Raw genomic sequence first — 24,372 nt, 5'->3', positions numbered from 1 at the left:
TGTGCTAGAACCCCGCGTATTCCTGCTCCCCATATGAAGGCCTTTTTGACTAAAGGCCCTAGGTGCCTAAACCATGCTTCTCAGGACTTGTGACAGAATATCTGGCAGAGCTGCCAAAGCTTTTTCCTGATTTAAAGCCCCTTGAGCGATCCCCGTGCCCCCAACACCCCAGAGCCCCTGTGAACCTCGTCCATCTCGTTGCAGAGACTCCCCTTGTCTGCCGTTAGTTTGAGGAGGGCAGTCGGGTGGAATATTTGGCAGGTTGTTAGACACTACTAGTCCTTCATGTTCAAGGTCTCTGGCAGCCTTTAGAATCGCGGACTGTGCTTTTTTTGAGCTTAGTCCTATCTCTACCATAAACAAATTGTTCCGATCTGGGAATTTAACATATTCAATGTCGTCCGTGGAGAACAAAAGAGACATCTGACTTTTTAAAATATAGTCAGAATCACAGTTCTGCTTAGGGACTTAGAGTTTGGTTGGCTTCGTTGTAATCTTCAGCCAAAGCTTTGGAATTTCAAAGCCGGTAGAGTTCTCAACTGGGTTGACCACTTTCTCTCTTTGGTCCCCCAGGATCACATTATTTTTGGGTTCCTCGGGTCCCACCCTACTTGACTTCCCCGGACCCGTTCCTAGAATGGCTTGATATTTGCCTTCCCCCAGGCTCGTGGACACTGATGGTAGAGTCTTTCTTTGGCCAATCAGTTGCATCTTCAGATCTTTTTTCGCTCCCGTAAATATGGGGGCCATTTTTATGTTTGCTCCACCATTGATGGTATTTCCACTCCTGGTAGGCTCAGTTACTCCTGGCGAATGTCGCTTCTTCTGTGTGAATATCGGGGCAATTTTCAAGTGTTTGTTCCCTTATGCCCTGTTGATGTCATCTGTTTTTGTTTGTGCATCAGTTTGAACACCAATACTCACACTCACCTTTTCAGGTTGGTTATTTGGGTCCAATTGTTCAGCAATTATCGCTCCTGTCTGGTTTTGAGCGGGGCTCTCAGAGCTGCTGTCTTCTATTTCTAAGCAGTTCTCCAGCTCCTTCCCCTTTACTTTCTTTGCCTTTTGATTTTCTTTCCTTTTTCGTGGCACAGTATTCTTTGCCTTCATTAGTACTTTGGTTTTTCAGTTTTTTTTTTTTTTGCCAGTTTAGGACAGATCTGTCTCGGCTTTCTTTCCCTTCCATCTTTTCTTTGTCTTTCTTCTCCTCCTGTAGTTTTGGTTACTTGCTTCGCTCCAATTTGACCCTGATCCATTTAGAGCTTCTGCAGCTTCTTCCCCCAGTGTTTGATAATTCTCTTTTACAGCCTCAACTTGATCTTCTAGTATTTGGGCCGTCCTCATAAATTCTTGCCGATTCTGACAGAGGTGTATGTTCAAATATTTTAGGCTTTATCTCACCAGTTTCACCCTCATTTTCCCTCAATTTGGGCTTATCCCGCCAAAGGCACAGGGCCTCCTGCAGCTGATTTCTCCCACTCTCTTCAGCTTTTCCATTTTCAATTAGTTGTGCTCGAAGGAGGTCTACCTCGATGCTTTGTTTTGCAATTTCTTTAACTTCCATTACTGATGGGACTATTGTGACATTAATCACATTACTAAGTCCAACCATAGACGCATCGCATTTTGCCATTTCGTTTGTTAGTTCCAACAATATCGCTGCTTGGGATTGGACCTCCCCTCTTAGCAGTTCAAAAACCGAGACCAGAGAGTTTAAGACCTAGTTTAAAGCGCTCAGTGTTGTACCACTTGGGGATGAGGTTTCGGCTGTTTCTCCCTCCCTTCCAACTGATATTTTGGGTTTCTTCTTCGGCACATATTTCTCTTCCATCTTCTCCATTTCCAGTCTTACTGCTCCCCCGTTCCTCAGGTGCATCCTCTGGTACTGTCTCTATCCGTAGCTCTTCTTCCAGAAGGTTTTCACTCCCTTCGCTACTTGCTGCTGGGTGTCCACCAGCTTAGATTTGGTTGTTCTACCGGTTCATCCAGGCTTCAACTTCTACTCTTCCCAAAGTATTCCTTAATTTTCCTTTGGATGTTCTTAGTAGTAACCATATATTCCAACCCTCTTTTTCAGTGATTTATCTGCTCAGCTTGGCTCTCCTTCCCATTTTTCTCTTCTTCAGATTGCTGTCTTGCGCCATGTATTTGAGCCTTCATTGTTAATAGGTTTTGAGCAAGGCTCTCAGGTGTACCAACTGATAAAGGTGTCCCTGATGTTGTAGAATGTGCCACTGGTTCCATGTAGGAGCCATCCCACTCTGGCCCCTTTGTCAGGTCTAAACGGGCTGTGCTTCTTAGCTTCATTTTCAGTTCAGTGGAATTGATTTTAATTACTTCTTTCCTCTACTTGCCAAATAAGGAGTATTTACCACTGACTCGGGTCCAAAAAGTTCAGGCTCTCCTGTCCTTTGGGATCCTCTGCTGGAGCCCTGTTTTCCGGTGCTTTGCTCTTGCTCGTGAGCCACACTGAGCTCACTGGGCTCTCAACGCTCTCCCCCCCCCCCCTCTCCTTTCGCCACTGATCATTACACGGGGTGATCACCTAGGGCAACTTTCACAGTTCTTCTTTCCCCAAGCTCTTCTCAAGCTGGCAAGCACTAACTAAGTTCACCCACTCACGGGCTCGCCACTACAAGGCGTTGTGAGCTGGGTTAAGCAACACCCACTGGCGCTTACATCTGGTACTCTATTTTCCCCGGCTAGCTTTCCAGCGCGTCCCTTCTCCACCCCGCCTTTCGTGATCTCCGTAGACTCACGGGCCGAAATGAGCAACCAAGCGCAATTCCAGACAACCCGCTCACAGACTTACCGCGTCCGGCTGTTGTAGACTGGATTATCAGCTTCTGACAGTACTTGTTTCTCGTGCGCTGTTTGTCCCTGGTCCGCCTTCCTGCGCAACCCCGCCAAACATGCAAAACACTCTCGCCTCACTCCGCTTGGCTGGAGCTGGGGTTTTGAAGACGCTCCTCCCCTTTTCCAAATGTCCACGGTAAAAAGACTGTGCAGGTTGCTGGCAGCAATAACGTTGGTTTGGCAGTGAATAGGCAGCGTTCCCAACACGCAAAACACTCTCGCCTCACTCCGCTTCCCTGGCATTTACTCAAGGCTTCAGAGTGTGGGCGAGTTTTCTCCTGGTCGGGGTACCATTGCCTGCTGTATTTATTATGTTTCTTTAGTTTAATTGTTTTGACTCAATAATAACAGAATCGCAGAGCCTTTAATCCTCCTGAACTTGATACATGTAAGTACCATGTGTTAAGCAGCCAGTTTTTACAGGACAACATGCTCTTTGCATAAATTCATGCTGTGTTGGGATAAGTATGGGTGTCTGTCTTTTAAGGGACCATTGATGAGATCTGGAGGTAACATCTATGAAGTATGCTGAAAACATTAAGAGAGATTTCATGATGGATGCTAGATAGATGTGTGAAAGGACAGAAGTAAAACTTTCTGCATTGTATATTTCCCTCGGCCAGGCTGCTACCTGCATATGGCCTCTGGAGGCAACTCCGTCACAAGTCCCTGTCACTAGGCCCCATCCGGTTAGGTCTTTAAGGTCCATGTTCGACTCAGTAACCTAACTCCTAATCTATTATTGAAGCCAGTTAGCCCATTGTTTTAGATAAGTACCCATGCTTGGCAGTGCCTGAACATGTGGTAGTTTACCCTCATTCAGCCAGGCTCTGGCCTAGCTGACCTGTTTCCTCTCTGATCGACCCTCCCAGGTCCAACTTGGGTCCTTCCTATCATCTATCTCCCTCTCTACCTGTGGTGTTCCCCAGGGGTATAACCTCTCGCCCTACGCTTTGTGACCAATACCTGGCAACTCCACTGCCTTGCCACGCCCACTGCATTGCCATCTTCTGCTCAAATTTCCAGTGCTACGCTGACAACACTCAACTCATTTTCAGGCTGCCCTCTGCCACCTCCTCTCCTTCTCTCATCTCTGATTACCTAACTGCCATTCAAGATTGGTATGCCGTCAACGATCTTTGTCTGAATGCCAGCAAAACGGAGACCCTCTTCATCGGCACACCTTCACCATCCTTTCCCCTCCCTCTCTGCCCGTGCTCCCTTGGCCCTCCTCCTACCCCCACCTGCGAGGCTAAGAACCTCAGGGTCATCTTTGACCCCACACTTTCCTTCTCTGCCCACATCTCTGATGTCTCTAAAAGTCAAGCTTCCTACTGCACCTCCTCAGAGGTACTCTGCCTTTCCTCTCCTTCGCCCAGAAGCTCACTGTCTCCCAAGCTCTGGTTCTCTCTAGGTTGGACTATTGTAACGGCCTCTTTCTAAATCTACCTGCCCTCTGCAACTAATCCAGAACAGGACTGCAAGACTTGTCCTTGGCCTCACGCCCTGAGATCATATCTCTCCAGCTCTGAAATCTCTTCATTGGCTCCCAGTGGATGCAAGGATTAAATTCCAAACCCTCTGCATTGTCCAGAAGGCTTTCTGGGGCCTGGGTCCAAAATACCTTCAGCTATCCCTCCGCAAATACCTCCCCTCTCAAGCTCTTCGCTCCTCTACCTCTTAAGGGTCAATTGTTTTTCAAAGAAATGAGCTGGGGGTAGATCTGTCTTCAGCTGTGGCCTCCCTCTGGAACAGCCTCCCTGCCACTCTGAAACTTGCAGAGAACCATCTCCGTTTCCGAAAGCACCTCAGGTCCTTCCTCTTTGCTTCTGTCTTTGTCCCCCCTCTCCCCTGCTGATCTGTTCTCTCTCGGCACAGTGCACCTGGCCACCCTCTGTCCTCCGGGCCTAGGTATCTGCCCACCCTGCCACCCTCACGCACTGCCTCCAGGCCACCCCTTGGACTGTACCCATAAAGTCTCCTCCCTCCCCCTTTTTTTTCTTCCTGCACTTATCAGACCTTCCCTGTCTGCTGCCTTAAACCCAGCACTTACCACTTGCTGGCTACACTACCACGGTTTGTTGCCTTCATTGTTTATTTATTATTGATCTGTTTTTCCTTTGCTCCCCACTTTCCACTCCCCCTCTTCCATGCACTTGTCCCCTCTCACTTGCACGTTCTCAATGTCACTGGGCCTAGCAAGATTGTTGTTTTGTTCTCCCCTGTTCCCCTACCCTGCTTTGTCGTGCTCTGAAACATTTGTGTACGAGTGCGATATAAATAAAATATCAATTCAATTCAATAGCCCGAGGTTGCAAATTGCTTGGAAAAGGTGTGCTCAACGTATGTGTCTGCTAAATTCCCTTTAGTAGTGTTTCTATTGCATTACTGTGTAAAAGTGTAAATTTCTCATTTTCACTGGACAACTTAAAGGCAGGAAAGTGGGTAACAGTCAATAACCCTTTTCCTCTTGTCTTGAGCGGATCCACACCAGTAACAAATCTCTGCTTGGTGATGTAACCAGGAATGACTTCAATTGCATTATTTTTCTAGGTATGCACACAGTGAGATATTCCTTTGACTCCCAGAATATTTTCTTCTGTGTTTGATCATTACACCTACGAGTCCGGAGATCTCCTAGAATACACACCATATGACCGATTCTATCAAATATATAATTCCAGAAGCACTTTCACTTCTGAAATATTTATTTATTTCTCAGGATGTGTAGTCCATTTATCTAACCCGTCCCTCTGTACTTTAACTAATAAAAAGGGCTGATATTTACTCTATTCCCCTATAGAGTATCTGTCATGGCCACAGAGCAAGGACCACAAGCTCCATCACATAAAGGGTCCAGTTTGGCGCCAGGCTCACGAGAAAGTGTGCTCTGCACACTTTGCTTCTAGTGCATGTGTTCTTTCATACCCTGCAGGCCCCCCATGTGCATCCAGGTCGGGCGTGTCCATAGGAATTCATGGGCTGCACGTGCACCATCTTCTGGGAGTGGCAGGGTGGAGCCACAAGGCAGAGCAAAGTGGTGTGGCTGGGACCAGGCTATTTAAGTCTGCCCTGCCTGCATGCCAGCGCTTCGCGTTAGTCTGCTCATAGCAGCGTAATGCTCACTGCCGCCTGAAGCATTTCTTACCTGATTCCAGCAACACCATCGCCAGAAGCGCATCTTACTTGATTCCAGAAATACCATCTATCATCGCCTGAAGCGCACCTTACTTGACTCCAGCAATACCATCGTCTGCAACGCATTTTACCTGATCCTAGCAGTCCTCGCCGTCGGAGCACATCCTTACCTATTCCAGATTTCCAACACTTACTCGGAGGCTCATCTCGGCCAGCATCCTCGCGGTTCCAGCCATCCATCACCCGCCGGCAGATCTTCGGATAGCTACTCCTCGTCTGACTTCGCCAGGCCATCCCTGCAGGAGAAAATGACAAATAAGGTTAGAAACAACATAAAGACATTACGCTATGGTTGCGTGCAAGTCAATCCTCGCGCTGACCATAGAACCAAACTTGCAATCTATTTGGGACATTGTAAACTCCTCAAGACTCCATTGGGGCTCACTTCCAGTACAGGGACTCCGCTGGGCCTCACATCACCTATTGGGGAGAAGGAAAGACATTACAAGGAATACAAACAATAATCATAGGGAAAAAAGACATTGCAAAAGAATACGGACAATAATCATTGTTGAAGAACACTTACCTTAGAAGTGGATCAGTCACAGCCGGTCTGGGCTGCCACGCATGTGGACCAGTGAAGGAACTAGGTCCATTTAAAGCACCCCTGCACTTGGGAAGCAGGACGGAGAGATCACCCTCATAAATAAACAGGGGCAGTATCAACAAACGGAGCAGTCCACAACACAGGAGCAGGGGAAGAAGCCTACCCAGGGGAGCCAGTTCCAGGGAGGGCTGCAACCGTGCCCCAACGTCCCTGCAGAGACCAGGTGAGCGTAACAGTATCACTCGCGTCAGGATTATTTCTACTTAATATTATAATTTCATTTGAATTTCTTCTTGGCTGTCTCAAAGACAGGTTGGGGGCAGCCTGTTAAGGACTGGTTCCGTTCTCCCCCTCTGGGAATAGATGGACATCAGCTTGCAAGATGGGGTCTGTCTGCTCTCTTTATCCACTGAGGAGGGCCTGGGAATTTAACTCCAGGTACCTTCTCTTGCAGTGTCTCATTAATCTAAAATTGGGTCCAAAAGAGAACAATCTCTTCAATCCTCCTTTCTGCTATTAGTTCTTTTTCTTCCCCTTCAGCCCGCTAGCCATTGCTGTTCCTTGTTCAGATATCCAGTCTCCAGAGGTGCGACGTTTCCTTATCCTGGCCAAAGGCGAAGCCAGGATTGTCTAACAAGTGGGGCTTGAAGCTAATGTTGTTTGGCCCACCACAGTGGTATTAACATCTGTAAATGCCCATACATTGCTACGGAGTGGGCCTTTACCGATTTTGGGTGGGCCCTGCCCGTCCAGGCCCTACTCTGTCTACGCCTCTGCATTCTTGGCTGATTGTGGAGGGGTACATTATTTGAGGGGGCTGCTGCTCACCCCTTCCCAGAGCAAACAGATTGTATCTTTACGGGGCTTTAGCCTAAGCTCAGGAATAGGTGGAAGTTGTAAATAAGCTGTAGTGGAGCAACTTTATACATCTGCAGGAGATCCAGAGCTGTAAGTGATTTCAATCCGGCACACACCCAAGTCAAAGCTCAGCATGTAGTGCACAACTGAAATCCTTATTTATTTTTGACTAAAAGTTCAATATTCTGAACGATATACCACTCATATCGCACCCTTCTTCTGGAACTCCCCTCACCCCCCTGGTCACACTGAACCAGGAATCAGGCTGGTTTGCAGAGGTAAATATTTATTTATGTATTTAAAATGTAATCACAATATGTTTTAATAGGTACACAACAATCACCAATGGAGTGACAGAACACTGAATAATATCTTTAGTACACTAGGAATAGGTAATAAGCAAAAAAAGCAGCACAGAAAATAATACTTTTGTGTTGGTTCAGATCAGATAGCACTGTGGTTAGCAGTTCCCCCTGCAACACCCCTCAACCCCCTAATAGGCAATGTAAAGAGATAGGAGGAGAGAGAGCAGGTATTCAGGAATGGCACAAATCAAACAGAATATCAGTCCCACTTCCCCCTTTAAACACAAGAGAAAACGGAATTGACTGTCCAGCTGTCAGAATGGCTTTTAAGATTGTCTTTAGAATGGACTGGGCAAACGCCAAATCTGGGTCACAAATACTGAAATGGTTATAAATTCCAATCGGAGCCGCTTTGAATAGTTGCACAGAAGCACAAGCAATGATTTGGTCAACAGAAAGCAATTGAAATCTTAAGGGTCAAGTCGAAAGCAGTTAAAAGCTATTTTACAAACTTTTCAGATTTTTTAAAATCGCGGCAAACTTTTCAGTGTGCGATATTCGCGATAACGGGAGAATCGCACTGCAATGCGGTCTTGGGTTCTATGGATAGCTATGGATGATGGGTACAAGTAGGAGTTTAAATTTCGTTTCTATCAGAAAAACTGAGGGAGTTATGGAGGTTTTAGTAACAGTCGTTTTTGTAAAATAGGCGCGAGAATGAAAAACAGAAATGCACTTTTAAAAATGACAAATGAGTTTGCTTACACAAGGGGATGACTATGAAGAAGCGAATACCACACAGAGATTACAGTCACTGGATCAGGGTCACCTACCTGATAAGGAAACCCGACTTCTTCAGATGGAAAAAGGGTCAGCGCAAAGTTAGTTCTACCAATACTGGTTCTGAAGGAAAGATAGGCTGGGTTGGAGCTAGGGATAAGACAAGGCAAAGATACTCCTAACAATACTGGTTCTGAATGAAAGATAGGATGGGTCTGATGGGGATAAGACTATGCACAGTACATATGCTATGGGACACAGTTCTTCCTATTTATACTCGCAAAATACGTTTTTAAAATGGGACCGACGGCTCTGGTCAGGATGGGGTCAGGTATAGGGAAGACAGCACATCAGGCACGGGACTGGATCCTCTAGGCCGGTCACCGGATTGGCACAGGATCTGCTCTCCTAGTCTGTGGGTATTTGGATCAGCTGGATGGCGAGTTTCTCAGGCAAGCCTAGTGGTGGCAAGCCAGAGAATTTCTGGATACTGGTTCAAAAGGCCTTATCACACCACACAGCTCTTTACTGAGTGGAGAGAATACATTTGAGGATTCAGGGCCTTGCTGGAAATCAATAGTCTCTATAGCTGGCAAGAGATTAGGCATCTAGATCTGGAAGATTATTTAAAGCTGGATATAGAAAGCTGGATCAGAGTGCTTTGCCGGAATCAGGAAAGTGGCTGGATCTGTGAGTCCCTATGTGTTGTCAGCTGTCTCTATTTATGCTCTAGAATGACATCACAAAGGGGGTGTGTGTGCCGGCTTAGCTAAGCTTGCCCTTGTGAGCTGGGATTGGACCCCACTTCATCTACGCCTTGCAATTTGAGTGATTGACTCAAGGCTGGATGATGTCAGGTTTTATGATTAGCTTTACAATCCTCTGAGACCTGAGACCTCCCTTTATCTACTGGTCCCAAAATCTGATTTTATATTAAATGTGCATTTCTATATTGGTCACCTTTATACAAATCACACACAAGGATGCCATATTTTTATAGCAGCTATGCCTCAAAACCCTGCAGTGGTGGGATCTTGTCTCCCCTTTCTACAGAATTTTGCCCTTTTCGCTATGAACAAAATGTCAAATTTTTCTGCAAATGTCCACAAGTGTGCGTGTTTAACATGGGGATATGCGTGTACATTTTCACAATTCTAACAGTGATACATTTTGTATAAAACCACATATCTTGCCATTCCTGTCCAGAATATGTCACACAGTTCTGTCGCCTCTTCACACGTGCAGCCAGAAATTAAATTAACAACTCTGTCATTTTTATATTTTTCACCATTTTCAATAGCAAGTTATAAGTCTTTTTAAAAGTATTCTTTGTTTATGTTTAGCAACAGATGGTCGCTTGGCTCTGCCTCTTTTTGTCTCCCTGCAGCACAGAGGCCATTTACAACCCTCTTCACACTTCTAGTTTCCTGAGCTGCAGCCTTGTCATTGTTCCTTTGCTCTTTGTAGCCCAGGTTCTGGGCTAACTAGCAATTAACACCTCCCTGTGAGTTTCGGCTCAGAGGAAGGCCCTCCTGGGAGAAAACCTGCTTTCACAGTTTTTTCAACTTCAGCCAAGCTAATTACTACTTAAACCTAACAAAACCCACATTTGTTGTATCACATAAAAATACATTTCTTTCTTGGCCTGTGGAATCAAAAATACAACTAAAATCTGTATTCCTTTTTGGCAACAATCCCGTTTGTTTGCTAATTCAGCAGACTTTTGAGTTTTAGGTAATTTTAAAGCTGCCTTAGTACTCCTCAGCTGTCATTCAGGTCGCCCTGGGTACCGCACCCAGATTTTGGCATAGAGGCTGTCAGTTTTCAGACTTTGTATTTTTCACAATGTTTCATTTAATACATGAATTTTAGCACCAGGCAAGATTGTGAAATTTGAAAAGTGTTGTGTTATAGGCATTTTGGAGTTTTTGGCAACAAAGCAAATGAAATTTGTAGGCACATTTTTGGGTTTCATTTGCAAAGTGCTGCTTTTCTCTCTGCACTCGATTTGCTGGTTATGGAGCCCACTGGCACATTTTTGCAGGGTGTGCTCTATTCCACTGCACATGCACCATGGGCGGCAGGTTGTACATCCCTCTTTTTGTGTGCTGAAGCACACGGTTTTTGTAGGTGTGTATGTTTTTGGCGCGCACAAGGGTTTTGCCGCCATTGTTGCTGTTTCTTTCCCCATAACTGGCAGGGTGATGCCGCATAGCATATCGGAGTGGGTCAATACATCCCACAGCCCCCCCTATTTCCCCTGTATTGGACACATGAGACCGTGCCTTGCCTGACACCAGCTATCATACCAATACTGCAGCCAGTCCTTGGAAGGAGATACCCATTAAGGCAACCCTATTGAATGCACCAACAATGTGATGACCACCTACAGGAGGAACTCCCTGAAGGAATATGAGAAAGAGCTAAGCAATGAACTAATGACATCATAAGAAAGTGTGCACGACGTCCCGAGATATGGATCCTAGAGGGCGAATGACGAAGAGAATCGAGTAACCTAATCAATGTGGAAAAGAAGATGATTACACGTTAACAAGGTGATGAAGAAAACAAAAGTTCAATAAAAGTACAGACGCTGAAACACAAGATTAGATGAATTCATCATAGAGGCTAGCTGTAAGTATTAAATATAATGTAAGCAGAGCCACCATTGTACTGAAACTGGACATTGGTAGCATGAAATAAGTAAGCCAGAAACCATGACGGGTGAATGGGAAAGCTGTGTCGCAGCTGGACTGCAGGCTCATGAAGCTGCATGGTGAGGCTGCCTGGCCTGAAGTCAAGATCGTAGAAATCGAGGTCAGCTATCTACTCTGAAGAAGGACTGTGTGCATGATGAATATTCTCACGTTAAGGTGCAAGAAAGAACACAAAGGATGCCAAGTCTTGATTCAAATAGAGTATTTAAAAGCTGCAAAACGGACCAGATCATGGTCTCCTGTCAGGTGAGCCAAGGATGGAAATAGAGCTTGAACTTGGAGTTCCATACACAATAGCGAGAGCCCTCATTCACGGTCATTCCCAAAGACGAGAATACTCTACAAGACCAAGTAAAAAAACAATTTCCTGGCCGAAGGCATGGGAGATGAGAGATGCTGGGCTAATTGGGTGGTGATGTAGCTTCAGGTCCTATCTCCCTGCACCTGGGCTTACGTGCTGCTAAATGAACCGAATGTTCCAGACATGGCACAAGCGTGCCAACCAATTGTATTAGTCCATATAACAAAGGACCTTATAGCTTGTAAGACCAATGAGAAACTGTGTATCTAATGTTTCTGAAATGACATGTTTTAAGAGGTAGGCATAAGTGGTCCACCTGATATCGGACAGCCAATAACAAATCCAGCTCCTATATAAGTGTATATCTAGATGTTTTCCTTAAGCAATCCAGACCCTTGATAGGTTTTTCACTTTTGCCACGTAGTATGACATCACTGTGATGCATATTTTAGTATAAGAATTGTAATTTTTGTGGAGATCATGAAGAGACTGAGCGTACAGCTGTTGATGTTCGTTGTAACCTCACTGCGTTATATAATTGTTAATAAAACAGCGACTTGCCATCTTCTTGAGTTTGTCTGGTTATTTGCACTCAGAATTATTTTGGTGTAATCCCATCCATTTATATATGCACGTTCTAAAGGGCCATAAACTCAAAGCTCTATTTGTTTTGGTCTGTATAAAACCTTGCTTCCTGAGAACCACCTCCAGGCCGAGTCATAAATTGAGGTTCAAAAGTCAGTGTTTACACTTTATTTCCTGTGAAAGCAGGCCATCCCACCTTTCTGTTGCGCTGGGATAGGGGATGGAATATCATTTGGCTGCCCAGGCCTTGTTGCTGGCTTTATTCACCAATGCAGCCTTTAACAAGCATTTGATTTTCCCCCACATTTATTTTAGATTTCCACAGAACAGGGCCACATTACATATGTTTGCAATTAAACTCAAAAACATACCTTCACCAACTCTGTGTGTTTCTTTATTCAAAGCTGATTTTCAGTCCTGTAAAGGGAAGCTGACACAGTGCAAGGCCAAATTCAGGTTTACATTTTCCTGTCAACTGGTGCTTTTCTTTCCAGATTGGACTGTTTTTTCATTTAACAAAAGATTTCTGAATTCTTCCATGTAACTGAAAAGATTTATTTTTGTGCCTGTTTTTACTTTGGACATATACTCTTGTTATAGGTGGGCTGCTAACCTTGCATGTGCCATTTTTCAAATGCTGTATGCTGGCTGCAGCTCACGTGTTTGTTTTTTAAACTGGTGGTTTTCTTTCTTTGCATACTTTTCTTTGGATAGTCCATTAAGCATGTATGAGAATCTGGGTGTGCGTTAATCCTACACCACTCCCTCATTAGTCTACAGGTAGCAGCAAGGACCGCTAGATACCAGGGCTACAGAATAGTACCAAATACTCAGAGGGGAGAAAGTAGTAAAGCATGATGCATGCTCCACTCCATCAGTCACATCCTCCCTCTCAGAGAACTGCTTGCTTTCCTCCACATGAACAGTTGACTACCTACTTTCGGTCATCAATCCCGATTCCTGAAATGCCGCACCTCATAGCCCCTCCTCGTTCTCATAGCCCCTCCTTCTTGGCCTCCAGTATTCTCAGAGATCTTTCTTGGCACTCATACTAACTTGCATCAATTGGTACTTAGAGCCCCATCGTCTTTTACCACAATCCTTAATACCATCACCCATCTCCTCTTACTCCGCTCTTTCTCCCCCTAATCCCCTTTTTAAAAATAAGACCTCATTTTTCCCGTCACCTTCTCATAACTGCAGTTAGCTCTTCCCACAATGCTCACTTTCTGATAAATTATCATTGTTTTTAAGCGCAGACCTGGGATTCGAACCTGAGTTGCTCTGCGTTGTCTTGCTTCCAAGACGAGCACGTAGCCACTGAGATATACTACCTGTGCCTTGATCGTATATATTCCGATTCAGGGTTTCCTATGAACACTTCTATTAGTTTCATATACCTGCTATAAACATTGATCAGTGATAGCGAGTAAAGCTTAGTCATTCTCTAGAAAGATAGGTCCGTGTCCTAATGGAACCATTGCAAATATCTGTGTAACATGAAGGTCACTGATTAGAATGCTGCTGGATCCAATCGACCTCTCATTCTTACTAGGTCGAGAAAATATGCATGATTGCGATAATACGTTATTGGTGCCTAAAGTCTGTAAAGTGATCTATACAGTTTTGTAAGTTGATTATTTAATTACTTCTGAAAGGACAGGGGGAGTTGGGTGCCGTTGATGGCACACTTGATAGAAACAGCTTAATAAATATAGTGTGTACTTCACAAAGGCAACGTTGCTTTGTATGCCTGTGCCTTGCCGAATACTTCACAATTATGTAACATCTTCTTCCAATTATACATTAGGTCACACTGTAAACAAGCTACGCAAGCACCCAGATTTGGAAGTTGCAGGATTAGCCAAAGAAGTTTACACTCAATGGAGAACGTTTATTAAGGAGAATGCGAACAAGCCATCTATTGAAGTGAGAAGTGATGCCCAAACAGAGAGTCTGAGAAGCAATGCACGGAGATTACTTTCGGAGTCCTTGGAACTGGAGGTAACTACTCATGACGTTATCATGGCCGGGATCCCAAATTGCTTGAATACTCATGGCATACTCGCACCCCTATCATCCACCTCCCGTCTCACACTATCAAACCTTCTTATGTATTTATGTAACATACAAATTTCATTTCTTAAAGCGTGCTGACATGCTCTTTTGCAGTTTTATTAGGATGGTTCTTTAGAAGTTCAAACATTAAAATGGCTGTATTTATTTTTCCCCATTTGTAAAGCGCTTAAGCCCTCAGGCATCAGGGCGCTAAAATGCTTGTAAATTGTAAATGGTTGTAAAAACAATGGTTGTAAATGCTATTTTCCTAGACCCATAGTTGCATTCTTCTCTCACTGTTCATCAATTGCTTTCTTGCCCCAGTGTTCTGAAACTGCTGCTTCCATGCTGCCCTCTGTTCTGTAAAGTTGTTATTGATCCCAATGTTCTACGGAGTTGCTTTCTTGCCTCAATATTTAACAGAAATGATTTTGTATCGTAGTCTTCTGCAGTGCAGCTTGTATTCTGCACCTGTGCTTTGCAAAAGGGATTTCTTACCCAGGGCACTACCGATTAAGCTACACATAGCTTGTCCCAGCCTGTGTCCATTCACCCCCTATGCACCGGAGGAGCAGGAACCCCTCGAAACATTGCAGGAGCAGTGCCACACGCGGGAGAGAAGCTGGAGCTTCTCCCCCCTTTATCGGGGTAGGCCCGTGGGCTCTCCTCATCCTCCGCAGAATCCGCCAAAAAAATGTGCAAAGCGCTATCCATCACGCACGGCCCTAACTCTGCATAAGAATCATTTCGCATCTGCCTCCACGTTCGTTTCACAGCGTTCTACGAACGAATCCATTCCGCGTGGATCTCGCCAGCGACCCTTCCAAGATGGCCGCCTGACGCCCTAACCTGCCTGCTTCCTTGTTGTGGCACACCCAGGCCATTCTGCTGGCCCCATTGGCTGGCTAATACCTTTTCTTGGCCAATCTTCAAGCCAGTAGGCTTAGCTGGCCTCCAGCATTAAGGCCTGCACCAGCCTGTCATTCCTTTCCAGCCGTCGGCCGGAGACTCTGCACGCGGACCCCCCTTCGGAGAACATACTACAAACGTACATTTCATCTACCCAGGCACGCCACCAACCCCAGTGTGCTGCCTATCCCATGTTTTCACTACGTTGTACGCTTCTCCGAGCATATATCAACTGAAATCTATGTACCTTGTACCGATAGCTGGCATTTAGCCCTTACTACGCCTATTCGCCTCTGCCCTTTACGCATCCTTACAGAGAGCAAGGCTTCAATATCCCCTCCACCTGTATACTATCACCTGCGCTGCTAGGGTCGGCACCCTCTGCCCCGCCTCTCCTCTTACTAAGGTTTGTGTAGCCCCTGGTGCTTCTCTTCCTGCATCATATGATTTGTTTAAAAGGGAGCATTACAATATCCACACTGTTACCGCCATGCTGGCACTGCTACCTGAAAACTTTCTATATAGTGGGACTGGAAATAAAGCATAGCCTGAAAGCGCTTCCGCCTTACTGCCAACAACTGCACCTACCTGTCAATACTTAGCATTTGCCCATATGGTGAAATTGAATATAGCCACAGTTGAATTGACTTCCGACGACCTTGCTGCTAAAATGGTCACAAACTACCTGCACACAACATTGTAGGAATTGAACCTAGGCATACTTCAAAAGTGATCTGCACAACGCTATAGCTACTTTACTAAGACACTTGAAACCAACCCATACTATGGATGGAGATTCTGGTTGCCCCTAAAACCACCCCCATCTACAACAAATTGACAAGAGAACACTAACCTACCCAATATGAGAAATAATCAGAAGACCCTGACCCTCCTATTTTCACTTGCGCTGTTTACCATCATGGCCTTCGCTACCTTCCAAACATGCCCACCTAAGTACAGAAATATGAGACTTAGGGCAAGACCGCCCCGCCTCTTTGAAACTAAAACAAACAACACAAATGGAGGCATCAGACATACCATGACCTACTCCAATGATCCCTTACCTAAGCAAGCTCAGGCAACCACATTAAACACCTTAAACCCTGCTCACGCTCCCATCTCTATAAAGAACGTCATAAGCCAGAATACTCGCACAGCGAAACTCCCACCTAAACCTAAGAGTACCGTGACGTTAACCGGATCGCTCATCCACGCCAGATCAATGGTAGCTCATGCTACCGAAATTGCGGACCTCTTAAACAACGATAATCCAGACTTGCTTGCCATAACTGAGACCTGGCTCCACGAGGCAGCAGGACCAACCCTTATGATAGCTGTCCCCGACAGCCACCATATACTCAGAGCAGATAGGCCCAATGCCAGAGCTGGCGGACTAGCCATCATCTCCAAAATCACCCTCCCCATTAGGCTGGCCACCTCACCACCATGCTCGTCCTGTGAAATACTCACAGCTAAGCTGTTATTATCTAACAACCGGACGCTTACTATCTACCTGGTTTACAGGCCACCAGGACCACTAGGAACATTTGAAGACGACCTAACTAGTCTTATAGCCAACAACACAAAAGACCACTCACAACCTTTGCTGATGGGCGACTTTAATCTTGGCTTTAATGATACAGATAATAAACATACCCATTCTATAGCAGCCTTACTAATTGATCATGGACTTAATCAAAAAAGTCCTCTCTCCTACCCACATCAAAGGAAGAACCCTCGACTGGGTATCCGACCTAAATTGCAATATCGCCATTACCGATATTGTCCCACAACCTTGGACGGATCACTTCCTAATCAGATTCTCCGCCACACTTGATCTCCTCAGCCCTAAAACCATTAGCATGGCACCTCCCCTCCCGACCCGAAGCAATAAGGACATCTCTGCGGAAAAACGTATCCCCTACCTCCTCCCTTCCATCAATGGTCTGGATAGTGAGGCCGATCCCGACACATTGGTAAATACCTTCAACAACGCCATGACCAAGGCACTAGACATTATTGCACCAGTTAAACTGCGTAAAGGTAGGCAGGAATCGCATCGAAATACCTGGTTCACGCCCCATCTAAAAGAGCTAAGATTAGAAAAAAGAAAACTCCAAGCTATCTGGCTCAGCTCCCCTACCGATTCCAACAAAGACAAACTAACAGAACTATCTAAACTTTATAAAAAAGAAATAATGAACACTAAAAAGAATATATTCAACGACAGAACCGCAATAGCCAAATCCAACACCAAGGAACTCTTCTCCATTCTTCGGGAAATGGAATCATCAACCCAGGTGATAGATAAAGCTCCTAAGGATAAGACGTGGTGTACCAACATACAAAATGCGCTATCGAATAAAATCTCCTCTCTCCAACTTAAAATAGCTAACAAAAAGGCCACACTGCCCCTCTTTGATCAGCAACCACCACAACATACGGAGACCAGAACAATTCCGCCCTTCAGCTTCAAGACTATCTCCATTATCGACACAGAAAAAGTCATACTCTCCCTCAAACCCTCAAACTGCAAGGGCGATAGCTGCCCAGCGTACATAATAAAGGATGCAGCTAGGGACCAAGCCCCCTTTTTATCTAAGCTTATAAACTCTTCCTTTAAATCAAACACAGTGTCCACCAACCTGAAAGAATCCTGTGTCCTCCCCCTGCTTTAAAAACAAACCCTCAATCGCGCAATCCCCCCCAACTATAGACAGATCCCCACTGTGCCCTTCCGACTCAAAATTGACAGTCGCCTACCTACAAATTCAGCATTATCTAGAAACCAACCACCTGCTAGGCTCACAGCAATCTGGCTTCCGCCCCCTCCATGGCACAGAAACAGCCTTGCTAGACTTTAAGACTCAAATCGAGGAGCTGAAGGATCATGGAAAAACAGCTTTGCTACTTCTATTGGACTTGTCGGCAGCCTTCAACCTGGTGGATCACACAGTCTTATGTAACCACCTGAGGCTTGCAGCCAACTTCTCAGGGGAGGCCATAGCATGGGTCCAATCCTTCCTAGCCAACCGCACTATGAGAGTCTTCTCCCCCTCAGCCTCCTCTGATCCTATCCAAGTATCTTGCGGAGACCCACAGGGATCCTGTGTCTCACCCACCATGTATAACATCTTCACCAAAACGCTGTTCGATAAGTTGGATAGACTGGGTGTCACCTACACTAACTATGCAGATGACACCCAGATCCTCATACCCCTTTCGGGCAACTTTGAAACAGACTCGGCCTTGGTGAACAAGATATACATCCTCATTCAGGCATCGATGGCAACACATGGCCTCTGCCTAAATGACGACAAAACTGAGATATTGATCATAGGCTCTGAAGCCAACCTCAAAAAGCTAATCCCAAACTATGCATCCTTCAACATTGATAACAACATTATCAAGGTGATGCCCGTGGTTAAAACCCTAGGATTCTATTTGGTTTCCTCTCTCACCCTTAAGAAACAAGTCAATTCCCTTGCCTCCTCAACAGCCTACACCTTCAAACTCATCCATTCCCTTGCCTCCTCAACAGCCTACACCTGCAAACTCATCCGAGCCGCTAGACAGTTTCTCTCTAGTGCTAGTTGCATTACCCTGGCCAATGCTCTCATAATGTCCAGATTAGACTACTGTAACGCCTTGTACTCAGGAGCTAACAAGTATGTCACAGATAAAATACAAAGAATGCAAAACAACGCCCTGAAAGCAGCGTTGATTATCCCTCACAGAGAGCACATCACTAAATTTAGGAAAGAGGCTCACTAGCTAAAAATAAAGGACAGAATCTTCCTCAAAACTGTTTCTCTCACCTCCAAGTGCCTGAACAACTTGGCACCCCTTACCTCTCGGAAAAAATCACTAGGAGAATAGCCACCCGCCCCACGAGATCTGCCAATACATCCATGTTTGAGATCCCAAGGTGGAAATGCTCTAAGGCTGGAGGAACCAGTTTCCCAGTCAAAGCAGCGCAATCCTGGAATATGCTCCCACCTGACCTCCGATTGGAACAGCCCTACCCTAATTTTAGACAAAATGTACTCAAATGGCTTCGCACTAATGACTCATAACCAGATCCTCCTCAGCCCTAATTGCTACGCTCCTCTACCTGGCATGACTACTGCATCTATTGCATCTGCCTAGGCATTACTCAATATGTAAGCACCTGCCGCCACCACGGTGTAACCACAGCTGTTAGTATTAAATCTTGCCTGAATGCCTGTATGCACTTGTAAGCCTGTGTGTAGATGTATGTATATGTATGCATTTGTAATATGCAATGTAACTAAGCTTTAAGACTACTTTTACTGCTGCGCCCAGCTACCTAAGGGTTTGGTGCGCATTACCAAATGAATAAACAAACACATGTTCTGCAGATGGACTTTCCTTCTCCAGTGACTGCACAGTTGAAGGTTCTGCAGAGTTGCTTTCTTGGCCTAATGGTCTTCAGAGTTGCTTTCTTACTCCAGTGTTCTGCAGAGCCGCTTGCTTATTTTGCTGAGTTTTCATAACACCACTGTTATTTGTAAATACTTAATTTGCACAATGGTGATTTTACCGTGCACAGACGCCTTTCACTATAAATATAAGGGCAGATCAAATAGCATTGGCAAGTTTGTTTTCTGAAGCACCACTATCATTGAGTGCCACGTTTTGGGCATCATGCTTTCTTTCAGGGACCTTGAACAATTCCTTTGCAGCACCCAATTCATATGCAATGAGCTGTGTTTACAGTGATATGTAATGTTACCTTGCTTTCATACTGCGCCAAATAACCACCGTGCTAGTTTCTGAGCGCCCTACCCTTGTCCGTGGCATATTTTGCCCCCACCCGAGTGCCACAAGACCGCCTTAGTCTGTTTGGGAAATAGTCAATAAAACTGCAGAACGCAAGAGGGAAGAGTGTGTAGCCAAAACGTACAGTTGTGGTCTTAATGTGTTTATTCTTCAGTACAAACTCTGAGGCCGTATGACTGACTCGTATTGCAACTCTCACAAAGTTTCTAACGTTGATTTCTTAATTTTCTTTAAAGGCAGATCACCCTCTGGTTGAAAATATTGAACGAGAAGCTTTTCATGCCTGTGCCCGACTCATCAATGTTCCGTATCGGAAGACTGTGCGCACCATGGTCTTTACATTGAAGCATAAACCAGAGATCCGTGCGAAAGTCAAAGACAGCACATTGGCAGTCAGCATGCTTGTGCGGAATCATAAAAAGTGATGCGGGCTCCTGTGCGGACACTGGGGAGGACATGACGACTGCACATTTCAACTTGCCGTTGCAACAATTTTGGTTCGATTTGTTTATTTAGAGAGTGAACCATCACCCATCTCTTGGCTCAATCAAGAAAGTAAAAAGGTATTGTGATAAAATGAGCAGGCAAGAACAAAGATAGAGCACAGACCAAAAAAGTAACAAAAAGCACACTAGCGAGAAAGAATAAATGTCCAATCGGATTGGCAAACAACGCACCGAAGAAAATGGGGTTTCAAATGCGAGTTTCTGCAGAGATAACCAACATAGTCCGTCATCATAGCATGTCCATTTTCTAGCACTCATACATCCAGCAGAATGTGTGGCAAGGCCATTCAATCCCAAGCAGTATGGAGGAACACCTCACCAGACCTTGGTAGATGGAGTCACCCAGTTATAATGTGGATGGCTTTAGAGAGTGGTAACTGCTGCTGGCATTCAGGCAAATAGCTAAGGGCTTTGAAACTGCCCTGCCTGTACTCTTGAGGGATGCAGAAAACAAAACCTATGTGCTGGGCGTGGGGTTAGAGTGGGTTGGTTAGCACAGTTTCTAGGTTGTGTTGGGTGGAGGCCAGGCTGTACACCACCATCTCCCCTGCCATGAACCCCATCAGATTCCTACAGCACTACTAATAAGTATACGCTCCCTCCAGCAAAGTCCTCTAACTGTCCTTTGGGTTTAAGTCCAGCCCATGGCTACTTCATTCAACGATTGGCAGGCTCCAGATCGCTGCTTAAAACCACTCCAAAAGTCACAGTTCCAAAAATGTTAGGTGCACGGCCAGTGCGCCAGGGTGGTGTTATAGTGCATCTATATCCCACCCGGCTATCCCTTTTCACTAAAAGCCAGTGTCTCAAGCTAGACACAATAGACCATGTGTAACTGCTTGCGCACACGAGTCAGTGACTCGGGGACAGTCTCTGGCTCCTCTTTCTCATCATGTTTCACCAAGATCGTGTTCCTGCTTCAGCGGCCTCTCTGGGTGGTAAACCTTACCTGAACGCCCACGCAAGTCCATTACAACCAGATGCACCTTAGGGCAGGCATTCAGTGAAAACTAATTGTGTTGATTATGCGTCTCCTCTTTCGTTGCTTAAAGAATAAATAACACTTGACCCCAAATGTGTCCTAGTCAATAGCATATTCTGCAACACATGTGATGCCGTCTGCTAGGCTGTCTTTTCTGGTTGCCACTCAGCACTCTGTGTGTTGTCTGCAGCAGATCACTTCATGGATATTGTGTAGGCTGGGTACTTGTGAAGACTGTGCACATTATTGCAATCACTGTAAGGTAGGCTTGCCTAACTTCTAGGGCTCCCTTATTGTCATTGAGCTCTCTCTTGCATTTACAAATGGGGGCAGTGCAAAGTTGTTTTATGTCTGGGCACGAATGTGGCGCAGGTGCATCTGTGTCCCTTTTGTATATAAACTCGTAATTGGAGCTACTGTATGTTACAAGACGACACATGGTTGGCCGGTCTGAAACAAAGACAACCAGGGCAGCAGAATTATGTTCTGTATTTTTAAAAGTTTCTTTAAAATAAAATTTGTTTTAAAAAATGCATATTATTTGTGGGCACGTCGTTAATATAAAATGAAAAAAAGGGCATGAGCAGAGATTTGTCAAATGCTTACCTTTCTTCATTCCAGTTATATATACTGTTGCTTCATTTTATTTTAGCTGTATTCCTTTACCACTTAGGCATCTTGATGGCAGCAAAATATCAAAGACCCCTCCCACCCAATATCCCAGGGTACTTTGGTTTGTTGCGCAAGTGGGTGCAATGACGTTTGTTTTCGGTAGCATCCCGTAAACACAAGACGTGGGTACCTTGCTCGCTGAGACATAGGGAACCAAGCTGCACATCGCTGATGTGGCCCAAAAAGACCGAAACATGTCTGAGGTTGCTTGTGTTTCCGTGCAGAGGGAGACTGGCCTAGCAGTTTTGGCTGGGCTGCTCCCATTGGTTGCAGTAACTGACTGATTTGCATATGTCTGGACCCCTTTTGCAATGGCACAGGTAGGCTAAAAAACAATGGTTTGGAAGCTTTCCCAGAGCAGTGGCAGTGGTTCAGCTTTGTTCAAAACCTTCCACCGATCACTTTTTTGGTTATAGCATCCCGTAAACACAGCGGCAGCTAGAAGATTGTTTTGACAAGCTATAAAAATAAACCTATACAAATCTATGTAAAGCACTTAAAGAGCCATTTATATTTATATATGTGTACATGTGGTGCCTTCATGTCCTTGAAAGTTTTGTTATGCACATCTTTAAGTTCTAGGTAGTTAATCTGCTGAATGATGGTGCCGGCAATGTGATCGAGCAGGCCGCCTTAAATACGTTAAACAAGCAAAAGCACAAAGCCTCCATCCATCGCACTCTACAGAGCCTGAGATACCAAACAAAGATTACTGCTCCAGCTTAATTTAACATGTTTTATTGTTACACAGTGTCTAAGAAAGCATGATTAATTCGTTTCACCCAAACACGTGTTCTGAGAATGTTTGAAATGAAGATGGAGGAGTAACTTTGTATGGCATCACAGTTCCTGTGGAGTGTGACGGATGGGAGGCTATAGCTTGTTTAATGTGTGTTTTAGTTGAAATTTTCCAAAACAATTGCCTGGAATGGGCCCCCCCCAATCTGGTAAATCTGGGGCAAATTAGTTAAACGGTCCAAAGTTATTAAGCCTAGGGGAAAAAAACTGGGTTCGGACTGATCCTGTTAATTTTCCCAAATAGTTGAGGGGCATCTGTTTCAATAACCTAGTCTGTGGGATTTTGAGTGAGGGGAAGGTATGCCTACTTGGGGATGCATTGATAATGAAGCATACAATCATGTGTTTCGTCTGAATTTGTAGCAGACGGCCTGTGTGACGTCATTAATCCAAGATGGCCACTTTACAGATACTAATTTCGTTTTTGAGCTAAGTAGGTTTTTTGTTAAACATGGTCAAAGGAATAGAAAAGTTCATATGAGGAATATTTTTATATCTTTTACCGTTTTCGAGAGATACCCTCGTAAATTATTGCTACTTCATTGCAAACCTTTGACTGTATGCTCATTAAATTAGAAATTTTGAAATAATACATTTTAAGAGAACCTGAAAAACCTTCATTTCTATCTTCAAAGTCCCAGAGTTTATTTTCATCATCTACAAAATCATTGTTATCACAGAGCTCCCAGTCACCCCCACACTTGCACAGTTCTGTCCACCTTCGTGACTGAGCTCGGCATTTGCAATGCACAGGACACTGTCCTTTGACACATGTCCACCATACCAGCTGTATGATTGATGTGGTGCACATGGAAGCATACACATGGTAGGAGAATATTGATTATCTGCCTTCTCCCACCCGAATTTTGATGGCTCTGGGAAATTCGGGTGTTGATCAGAGCGTCGCCACTCCACCTGTTAATGAGTCCTTAAGATGTATGGTATTAGAGAAGTTCTCATTGGCGGCAAATTTTCACTTTGCATTTCTTTGTGTACATCCCTCAACGCAGTTGACCAATGTCTGAAATCTTTGTTCCTGGCGAGTAGACTTGACAAATTAATCGCTCTATAAATCGTTCATCTTCCTTCTTAAATTTGTCTAGACATCAAAGTCTTCCCAAATCATCAAGGATTTCTGTTTCTGAAAACTTTTTAAATTTCCCAGAAAGATAGTTTTCCTGTCTTCGTACAGCACCTGGTAACATCACTTAACCTTAAGAGCATGAAGGTCTAGTAATACCTGCACTTATTATTTTCGTCCCTAAGCAGGAGCACACACTTTTGAGACCTATACACCTATTAGTTCCAATTCGTGTGACAGAAACGTGGTCAGATGGGTAAACGTGACCACCACAGTGAAAGGACACAAACATTGCTATCCGGAGAACAAATTTGGGGGGTTGTAACATAAACATGTGATCCTAAAGGGAGTGAAGAATTATTTTTGTGCTTGCCTCCTCATGCGTGTTTCAATGTCTCCAACATCATTTCCATCTG

General features: G+C 44.9%; 1 protein-coding gene across 1 annotated transcript in view; it reads left to right on the top strand.

The window, feature by feature from the left end:
• The window catches only part of TCEANC2 (transcription elongation factor A N-terminal and central domain containing 2), an 80,859-nt gene extending 58,919 nt beyond the window's left edge, over positions 1–21,940 (top strand). Inside the window, exons 3-4 of the mRNA XM_069642149.1 lie at positions 13,958–14,151; positions 20,154–21,940. Coding sequence (XP_069498250.1) covers positions 13,958–14,151; positions 20,154–20,342 — 383 coding nt within the window. The 3' untranslated portion in view covers positions 20,343–21,940. The remainder of the gene's footprint in view (positions 1–13,957; positions 14,152–20,153) is intronic.
• The last annotated feature ends 2,432 nt before the right edge of the window (positions 21,941–24,372 follow it).

The sequence above is a fragment of the Ambystoma mexicanum genome, chromosome 1q (genome assembly GCF_040938575.1).
Source record: "Ambystoma mexicanum isolate Mex_15411 chromosome 1q, UKY_AmexF1_1, whole genome shotgun sequence".
Lineage (NCBI taxonomy): Eukaryota > Metazoa > Chordata > Amphibia > Caudata > Ambystomatidae > Ambystoma > Ambystoma mexicanum.
Note: the sequence above shows the minus strand (reverse complement) of the source record. Positions and strands in the feature narration are given on the sequence as shown.